General features: G+C 44.0%; 1 protein-coding gene across 1 annotated transcript in view; it reads left to right on the forward strand.

The window, feature by feature from the left end:
• Positions 1-7998, forward strand: part of LOC144174226 (uncharacterized) — a 29810-nt gene extending 21812 nt beyond the window's left edge. The window contains exons 2-5 of the mRNA XM_077702788.1: positions 701-768; positions 2179-2260; positions 6367-6482; positions 7684-7998. Coding sequence (XP_077558914.1) covers positions 701-768; positions 2179-2260; positions 6367-6482; positions 7684-7731 — 314 coding nt within the window. The 3' untranslated portion in view covers positions 7732-7998. The remainder of the gene's footprint in view (positions 1-700; positions 769-2178; positions 2261-6366; positions 6483-7683) is intronic.
• The last annotated feature ends 2620 nt before the right edge of the window (positions 7999-10618 follow it).

The raw sequence follows: 10618 nt of genomic DNA on the forward strand, positions 1-10618 counted from the left end.
CACAAATTTTAGTACAATGTAGTCTGATTTTATTTTTATATCTGGGTTGCTGGTTCAGTCGGTAGAACAAGCCGTATTACGTTATACTTTTGTTTTATTTCTCATGCCGGGGCTACATGGTGAGGCCTTCCTTAACGTCCAGCCAATAGTGTTTAAACCTTCAGTGTACACATCTTATCTTGTCACAATAACAAATATGGCATCGTCAAAAGCGTCACTAGGATGGTTTTTGCTGGCAATAGCCTTTATTTAAAAAAAAAAAACGATCTGCAGTGTCCAATAAAAGGAACGTTGTAATAACAGCTGATTTTGAAGACGCTGTAAATTAACAAAACTGTCATTCTGGTGACTGCAGAATAAAGGAAGTTCAAAAACAGCAAATGAGTTGCTTGCAATTCAACGGTTTTATAATTAACTTGATCCATATTAATGGTTTTATAATTAAGGTGGTCCATTAACCCGTAGTCCTCCACTAAGGTGCGCATTAGCCCAGGTGTGTGTTAGGCGTTTTAGGCACACACACACACACACGAATTTGTTCGGCTGAACAAATCTATAATCTGGCAATCGAATAACTGATATAGAATTAAAAAGTAAAAATCATCTCATTTAAACCTGAGTAAGGTGAAAGTTTTTGAAACGAAAATGGCGGCATCTCATCATTTACGTCTCCACCCCGTTCTTTCTTTTTCGTTGACAGTGGCTGTCACCAGCGCGCAGGTTGCTGACGACAACAAAATCCTGGTGTCGGCCGCATGGCTGTGTGAGGTAAGCAAACTCGTGAGATGTAAAATTGTGAGCACTGATGACGCGAGCCTCAATTGATCCTGTTCTGTGCCTTCGTTGCCTGTTACCATCAATGTTATTTCTAGCTGCGGTTTAGGTCGTTTTAAGCGAAGTATATGTGAACGCCACATTACAATAGCCCCCTCAACCAAAACGGCAGTATGCACGACGATAAAGTACGCAAAAATGCAGCCATTTATCACTGTAGGTACGTTGCGCAATGCATAAACTGTTCCCAATTTAAAGTCAGCTCACACTTTGGCCATATAATTATTGCATGATCAAAAATTGGCCTTTCACCACGAGGCATTACGATTACAGATATAGAAGAAGGAAAATAAAACTGTGTTTTTATGCAGAACGATTTAACAAGACATTGAAACTTCCTGAAAGTCCCCGTCGAGGCTTTACGTATTAGGAAATGAGATCGATCGCACCGATTGAGATGTCAAGTCTTCTCTGGTGCTACACCGCAGTGTTGCATTCGCAATTCAGAAGCGCCATAAGGTGACAACTGAAAAAAACAAATCTTGGGTGCTGAGCAATTTTTAATTTCTGCTTTCTCCCACTTTCGTGTCTCCTCTTTCATTGCGTTCCCAATGTGGAAGCGTCAGGGACATCCGAAATGATGTTCAGGAAGTCAAGGTTTTCAGTAAATTCCTCCGAGTTCCCGTCCTGCCCATGCCATCGTCCATTTTCCCGGTGCTGACTTATAAGAAGTAATTCGATTACGAGGTTTCTAGGCTGTGTTATGAGGTGTTGAACAAAATAAGCTGTCCTGTGCAAACGAAATAACTAAATTTAGCCGCTACTGAGAGGGTGAAAAACATGGCTAAAAGCGCTTCTTGTGATGCTCCAGGAGCAAATTTTTTGTATGTTCTCATGTTCACCTTTTCTGTGCTTTTTATTTTTAGCATTTCCTTAAAAGAGGGCAAAAATGACTTCTTTTAAGTGACATTACAACTGAATCAAGGCTACATTTTTATTGCGGCAGCAAGCGATGTGCCGTTCCTGAAAAGCCGATATCTGACTATCACAAAACCTGGTGAGCGAAAGAATACTGGGCGAACAACAAAGAGATGGGTTCGTCTGTGTAGTTACGCGATACCCAGGTGTGTTGCGCGTGAGTAGAGGAGCTCGCCTGGCGCCAACAGACACGTCTTTCTTTCTTTCTTTCTTTCTTTCTTTCTTTCTTTCTTTCTTTCTTTCTTTCTTTCTTTCTTTCTGTGCTGGCTGCTGTCGGACGCGTGCGCCCAATCTCTCACACTGCTGTAATTATCTCGGGCACCCACAGGAATTTTTTGATGCCCCGACAGGCTCTCATGCACCCACAGGAAATTGACATCGGTAGTGAACGGCATTACGAACGTTGCTTTTGTGACGTTTGCGCAGGGCTTGGAGTGCCCAGAGGGCAAGGAGTGCACGCTTGAGCAGCCGCAGTGTACGTCCGAGGATTGCTCACTCAAGCCTTCCTGTAAGTTCCTATTTATCTGTAATTCCACAGCCTCAATGCCGTCGCAAACGCATCTTAATCAGACAGAGAACCGATTTTTCTAGAGTGCATCCCGTCTAGTTCATATGAAAGCCAGCGTTTTATATACTGGGGTAACCGCAAGGAAGTTCTTTATAAACAGGCGAACATTTTTTTTTATCTTGCACTAAAATTTCTGAAGTCTGAATGGCGGCGACACGTAGTGTCTGAACATGACACTACGTTACGTGTTCCGTGGCCTCAGGCGCCACCGGCAGCCGATCCAGGAGGCCATGCGTGACCAAACAACCAGCAAACAACTCCGTCAATTTCAAGGCGTGATTCAAAAACTGCGTGAAGGAACAGGAAAGGTTGTAGATTATTATTGTTTTAGCCGGGGACAAGTTTCTAAATACCTCTTTTCACCTCACGAACAGTTAAAAGTGTGTTTCCGCACTTCTCACTCTAATGGTTGCCAGCATTCCGTTCGGCGGGACACGCATGGCTGGTAGATGTAAAAACTCTGATTTCAAACGCTCTAGGGCGCTATCAGCAAAACCGTTTCGGGTTACAGATTCCCTTTGATTTGGGATAAGGAAAATATACTCGACAAAAATCGGTTGTTTGTGCTTTTAGAACATAATTACACTTGTAGCATAAATGCGATCATTAAAGTATATAGTTTTGTTTTGTGTAGGTCTGGGCTTTTTAGTACGTCCGCGCATGCTAGACTTATCTTAACTATGTTTATGGTGTGTGCTAACAGTCATGTGTGTAGGACATTGTTCGCTATGAGGATGACGCCGGCTGCATCATACGCTGTCGCACCCATGTGAAACATGAGCCCTCCTTCAGAGAAAAACGACCAAGCCGAGGCATAGGCTGCTCGAGATGATACTACGCCTGTTGCGGTTGCGGAAGATTTCAATGGGGATATATCGATACTACGGATAACAGTCCACGCGTTTTGTGCTGAGGGAGCTTAGTCTGCGATGTCGCACACGCGATCCCGGACAACCAAAAACGCAGCAGCGGTCGTGCATAGACCTGGCATTTTCAAGGAATGTGTCGTCGGTTAGGACTGCAGCACTCAGTGTGTATCACAGTCACTTCAAATTCATTGTGACCATCATTAACAAGTCATTAAAGACACAATATAAAGCTCTTCTAACCACAATTTTTAGTTGCAATTAAGTAGCTTCGTTGGGAAGCCACCTTCGCAGGGTGAATGACCATTAGTTATTTCCTAATATGCTCACACGTGCGACGAAATCCTTATTCCGTAAATTTCTCTGTAAAAATTTACGGGGATAACTACCAGCAAACAGATTCGCGGCTGTAGAGACAACGCACTGAACATTTTGTGCACCCTTTTTGGCCAAAAAGGGTGTAGCATAAGTGAAAAAAAGGAAGTTGGGAAGCCATTACACCCTTTTTCTTTAATCTCAACACCCGTATTCATACTCCGCACCCTTTTTGTGTAGAATAAATGGTGTTGATCAAGTTCAACACCCTTGGTATTTGGTAGGGTGTTGAAAGGGTGTAGAGAAGGTGTTCAGCGGTTGATTGATTAAGGCCATGCATGCATGCATAATTGCACTGCGAAGTACAAGACATCCCCTTGAACCCTTCTCCCCACCTTGTAAGAAATGTTCAATAGCAAAAAAAAAACATTGTTCGTCTGCAATAATTGCTCGTTTCGATATATGGGGTGCTTCATGGCCCAAGTTTAGCTTTGGCACGAGAACCGTCAATTTCAACTTTTAATATTAAGAAGGCTATATATACACACTAAACCTCTTTACACTCTTATTGCAAAATGTGTAGTATAAGTGGAATAAGAGTGTGGGGAGTTATTACGCCTTTTTTCTTACGTCCCAACACCCTAATTTGTAGCTTTAGAGTATTTTTGTGTGGAAAAGAAGGTGTTGGCCGACGGCTACAGCCCTGGTTTTGGTAGGGGTTGCGAAATAGGTGCTCAGTTGCAAAAAAAAGAAAAAAACAGCTGAGCTGGGGTTCGACCTGTCTTTTTCCGGTGTTGCTAGGTTTTGCTAGGTTTTGCTAAGCTTTGCTAGGTTTTGTTAGGGTTTGCGATGTGCTTGCTAGGCTAGGCTAAGTGCTGAGGGGTGAGGCCAAGCTTAGCCGGATTTTATAAGACCGTTCCAGTGTGTCCCCCACACTGACAATGGATTCAAGGGGGAAATAGTCTAGGTCAACCCCCAGCTCCGCTATTTCTCCTGCCTTGCACTACCAATGCAAGCTGCGTCATTTTTTTTTATTTTAGTATCCTAAAAAAGACTAGTACCTCTAAAATGGTATAGTAAGAGGTGCGCATACGCATGCGTCCCTTGTGCGCACACACGAACAGGCTTCACTTTTATAATACCATATCTGCGGTGGTGCCCCCTTTCCCAGGCGGCGCAGTTCTTTTTTGTCTTGTTTTGCGAACACCACCGGAACTAGTCCAAGCTTAAACAGCTCCGCTGATAATAAATTATGACAATTCATATTGCTTTAAACATCGTGAGGTACAAAACCTCCGTTTGTAGAAAATCAGTCCACCCATGTGAACGCGGAAAAAATGGCTCCAAAGTTGGAAGTCTTTTAGACCTTACCTTTTAGTTAGTGGTCTTTCGCGCCCTTTTTCTATAGTTTCCAACACCGTCCTTAGTAGATTTATACCCTTTGGGAAAAAGGGCGTTGAAATAATGAACTTTCGTTTTGGTGGGCTTTGATATGGTGTAGGATAGGTGTTCGGTATTTAATGAAATTTCATTACTTATTGAACATCATAGCCAACTCACGATTTAAAAGTTCTTGCAAATCCGCAAGCTTACTTGTATGTGCTACATTTAAAATGAAGAATTCTAAAATTAGCGCCAAAATATCTTATTTTGCGACGAGCCCACCGACTCTATCAGAGGACTTTCCTCCGCTGGCTATAAAAGCAAGATACTTACTTTGAGGTATGTGTACTCACATACTTATTTAAAAGTAAGTATTTATTCGCTCTTCCCATGCATGCCGTTGGTTTTCTCGCTCAATTCTTTGTGATCCAAGTGTGACTTGTGCGTGTTGAATGTACCAGTATGTCGTGCTGCGAGCTCAACTGACCCACATTGTGTCGCGTGTTAAGAGTGTTAAGCAACCTTACACCCATTTTAGGGTGTTCACACGCACACCCTTTTTCATCCTTACACGCTTTTTTAGCCAAAACACCTTTTAAAGGGGTGTCCACGGTGCAAGATTTTTAGAACCTTTTCGGCCACAAAGGTTGCAAAAAAGCTTAGTGTGAATGCTACGTCCCTTCCGTACAAAATGACATTTGCTTTCACACTAACGTGTCCCCATTGATGTTATATGGTTTTGGGCAATCGGTTTGATTTCTTGTTGGACGACGCACATGCTCTGCAGTGTATGGGTGTTTAACAGGGCAATTGGCGGTACTGATAGGTGCCGAGCAGATGGTGTTCAAGTTTCGAAAATTTTATTTCAGTCGAGCATAATTGCGTACGTTAACATGGGTATCATGAAGAAAGAAACCGCAACTTCGTGCGTGGCGTGAAATAACGTGCAATAAAACATTTAACTCAGAACACTGACGGAGCCGGGAAAGGGCGTTGTTTCTTAAAATAAAAAAAATAAGGTAGGGTACTGTATCTAGGTACGTGCGTGTGTGTGCTTGTTTGTGCGGGTACGAATACACATGCGTCCATTCTCCCATGGCTAAAAGCGCACGTGCTCGTTAAAGGCTCTTGTTCGGCCGGTTTTTGTTGCCCAGCAGGCATGGCATCACTCAGCCCACGAGCATGTCTTCCAAACTATTGTCGCTGTTGTCAGTATTGACACACGAATGGTAATGTCCTTCATGAGAAGGGGAGCACATTTATGCATTCTTTTCTAACCAGGGAAGGATAATGACGATGACGATAAGGAAGGTGATTATGATGGTGATGGTGGTGGTGATGGTGGTGGTGGTGATAATGATAGGGCGCTGATGACGTACAGGGACGTGTGGAGGACCAAGAAAATTCGCGAGCTGTAGACAAGGGCAGCGGCGGGTCAGTGCTATGCGTGGAAATAATGTTCTTTGTGCTGTACTCTCGTAGGCTCGCCTCGGCTCGAGAACTGCAAGCCGTGCAATCCTGGATGTGCTCATGCCATCCTTAACAAAGGAGCCTCGACGGGCTGCCACCCGTGCTTGTGCGAAATCGCCGTTGTCCGGGTAAGACTGCCACCAGCGGTAACTATTTCTTATGGGAGGGAGGGTGTTATATGGTTTTGTTACCAAAGGCTTTGCCACGGGCTGCAGGAATCTTTAGGACAGGGCACATGTTCAAATTCTGAAGGCATGCTATGGAAACCAATCTACTAATTCACAGCATACGCGAATGCACTGTGTCACGCTACATGAATATATCGTCTACGTACACAGTCTGTGAAGTGTCACTTTCCATAGTGCGATATTCTTTGAACGGATGGAGTACGATATTAGGCAACGTTATTCCCTCCAGTGCACCCTTGATAAACCGTTGAAAGAAGCATGTGGCACAGCTAACTTTAACTTGTAAGGTATCTGACAGTGCTACAGTGCTCATAGTGAGCTTACGGGGATTGCTTATGAAATTGCTTGCTACATGTTGTACGAAAGGGGAAAATTTTCTCATTCCCTTTGTGTTTCTACAAAATAAATCTTGCAACTAAATGTCTTATTACCCCAAAGCATGCAAAACAAGAATTGCGAAGTCGCTGACTCAGGATACGTGACATTAATTCTTGAAGGCCCGAACAAACTTAATTGTTATTCATAGTTTTCGCAAAAAGCAACGCGCCCAGAAGTACCAACCTGCATAACATGATATGGGAAGCTACACTGCGTGATTAAGTCAGTTTTATTGATGAGCCTTTCCCGTCCATTTTAATTAACGCAATGTAGGGTCAAGGGCCCTTGCCTGTGTCTCGCGATCGGGGCTTGTCGGTGTCGAAATCGAAACCAACGAGTACGGCAATTTATAAGATGAAAATGCGTTCACAAATAAAAACTCATACCAGCTTTGAGCCAGCCTGAATTGTTAATGTAAACTGTAGCCCTATTGATGAAAGTAGAGATTCGTGAGCTCTGCATCGCTTCAAGCATCAAGCAACAAATCGAGTGCTTTAAACTTCCGCTGCACGTTTACAATCTTTCATATAGACTCAAATGCAATAACTATTTTCCGTCTAGCTACTGCTTTACTAGTGGTCGTCGTACGCAAGGAATGCTTCTTTTGCATGCCTCCAGTATTGAAAAGGAGTAAATGGAGGTAATCTTTTAAAATATAATCTGACATTGTCTCTTTATATTATTCGTAGAGAAGTTCTAATACTCTTCTCACGCCTACAGAAACCTCGTGTACTGATTCTAGCCTGCTCTACTCATTTTACAGAAACCTGAGAGGCTTACAGAAACGGAGTCTTCTGGCAACAGCAACTAATAAGACTGCTAAAGAAAGGCCTGCCGCCCCGCAAACCACCGACAAAAACTGGCAGCAGAACTTCGCCAAGTTTAGTCAACCAAGTCATTTTTAGCGTGCCTGCTTTTACAATGAGCATAGACAAAGCGACTCGGTGTTGTTTTATTTTTCAATATTTTATTTTTATCTGCCAGACCGATAGAGTAAAAAAAGTATGCATATAATCATCCCCATATTTACACCGGAGAGAAAAAAATATAATTAATAAACACGCTGTTGTGGCCTGTCTGTTCGTTGCGCAATGGCGTCTCAGACTGTACGGATACATCCTGGAAAAGACAATGCGGTAAGGCGACATCTGGTGGCTGGCCTGGTCCCAGTCGAAGATGAATTGTCACTGATCCACCTCCTGCGACTTGTGTACGGTGATAGAACCCGCTGGGAAATAGCGGTAATGACGGGTGAATTTCCCCTTTTTTTCTGGTCGGTGCCTAACGCGTATGCATATTTACATTATATATACAATAATGCATATGCACAAGTGCACTCACACGCCCACTAACATGTACACACTGAGACATGCGCTTGAACGCGCGTGCGCACACGCACTCGAGTTAGCATGCGCACACGCACATACGTGCACATGAGAGCACACGCGCCCATTTTAGAGCGAAATATCTACTACGTCATGTCTCGCAAGGTCATTCATTGCGTCGCAATGACCTTGAGCCGTTAGAGCGGAAATGTACCAGGCGTGACTTCACGCGAGGTAATCCGCTACGGAGACGTGTCGCAGCTGCGCTCGCTCGGAGCTATGGTCGGAACCGTCGGATCCTCGGCGGAGCCTCGGGGCTGCGGTACCACGTGACTAGGAGAGGACATACGGCTGTTTCGCTGGTGCTTGGTCGCTTAGTCTTGCCATGGATGGCACGCCAGCGCCGGAATACAAGTGTTTCAGGTGTGGCGTAACTTTTATGAAACACTGTGTGCATAGCCCTTGCAAATCCAAGCCAAACATACATTTCGCCCATGTAACTAGGTTTTTAAACGTCAAACCGCCACATTTTTTATCTATTACAAATGTGGCATAGTCTACAACATGAGGCTAAGGTGTGTCACCATCTATTAAAGGCATGACATGGCGGCCAAATTAAATCGTTAGTACCGCAATTATGAGTGGTCCACTTTGTATGCAACCTGAAAAATGCTTCTCTGCGTTTTGAATGCGTACTTCTGTGCTCCCCCGTATGTCGCGTGTTCCCCCCTTTCCACCCCACAAAAATGAACGGGAAATATGTGACGATATGCGGAATTCTATGCCACGGACAAACGAACCCACGGTTTACAAAATGCAACTACAGCGTCAAAGAAGACAAAAAAAAAAAGAAAGAAAAAAGGTGCCTCGCAAAACGAAAACGAGGCCTCAAATCTGTGTTTAGTTCCAAATACCGCAACCTTGTGTAAAAAAGAACAGAAAAAAAAGAAAAGCAAATAATAGTTGCCCTCCAAAATTTACACTAAGCTACATTCGGGTGAGTTCCAAAGGGTGGCCTCTGAAGCCACGTTCGCGTTTGAAAACATTTCAGTGTCTATGGATTAAGAGAGGCATCGTGCATAAAAACTTTAAAAGCCCGCTTTTGTTTGTTCTTAGTCGATGCTCTGTGCAAATGTATGATTTAGGAATGTAGCAATAGCATCTACATAAGCGGAAACACCACAGTCAAACTGCGGAAATCAATGAGCATTTTCTCGCGTTTTGTTTCCGGCTGCTTAAGATATCCAGATGCATTGAACCTCTGGGCATTCTGATGAAACGGGCATTATCATGGCTGGCAAATTCCCGGAGGAAAATACGTACTTGCGCAGAGCATGTGCTCCGACATCCTGCAAACACACTGAGAGGCGCCGCGAACATGGCGGGCTAGACACCTCCTATAATACCATTCAAGAATATAAAAATCTCAGCGCTTAAAGCTATGGCCCCACCAGCATTTATTGAAATAAGGGATTTTGGTTGTTTACTCATGCTATGAAACGGTCAGCGTTGTTAAAGAACTACGGAGAGCGGCCCCTCATGCCTCTTTCGAGGACGTCATATTGCCAGACGTACAACACAGGATTCCTAGGGACTTTTGGAGATTTGTCGCGAATAGTTGGAAATTGTACAGAAATTCGGAGAATTTTATACTTCAGTTAAACCTGGATATGATGAAGTTGATAGTTGCAATTCTTCGTTACATCCGGGTTTTTGTTACGTGCAGGTTTTGAGTTAAGGCTCGCGTGAATGAAGCAGAAACAAAACCAGAATGCTAGGCGTGAGTGAAGGTGAATTCACCCTTTAAAGACTTATTAGAGAACTGCGTGATTTGTGCCTTTCGCCCGAGCTTAGGCACAACACGGTGCTTCAAAGGGGCAAGGTCACTTGCCCCTGTATTCACAAGCGTAACTTGAGTATGACTTTTGCCTTTAGAAACTTTATCGTTCCAAGCGCGTTTCAACAACCAAACGTATGCTGAAAGGGCTCCTTTTCGCGAGCTCGATGCTCTATTTCGAACTCAAAATTGTTGAGAGGGTTCTAGCTGGGATACTATACCAGGCGGCGACGGCATTTACTTGCTTGTCTTGAAAAGAGAAAATGTAGCATTTTCTGGCAGCAGAACTCATCACAGACTAACCATCATCACAGATAGCATTGACACGTGACTACACGCCATCGGGTAGGCCTCGCACGTCAAAACTTAAGTGTATAACCGACCCCCCACTCAGACGTGGGAACGCATGGTCGCTTGCGGTGCGGGCGAAAAAAAAAAAGTGAATTGTAGGTACCCTTTGGACGTGGTGTCACGCGACACAAAGGAAACCTCAAGTGGTTGCTACGTTAGCCATCGGACGGCGCTAGCCGCTCTGT

Source organism: Haemaphysalis longicornis, unplaced genomic scaffold (assembly GCF_048455015.1).
Source record: "Haemaphysalis longicornis isolate Haplotype H1 unplaced genomic scaffold, Haemaphysalis longicornis Haplotype H1 scaffold_3, whole genome shotgun sequence".
Classification (NCBI taxonomy): domain Eukaryota; kingdom Metazoa; phylum Arthropoda; class Arachnida; order Ixodida; family Ixodidae; genus Haemaphysalis; species Haemaphysalis longicornis.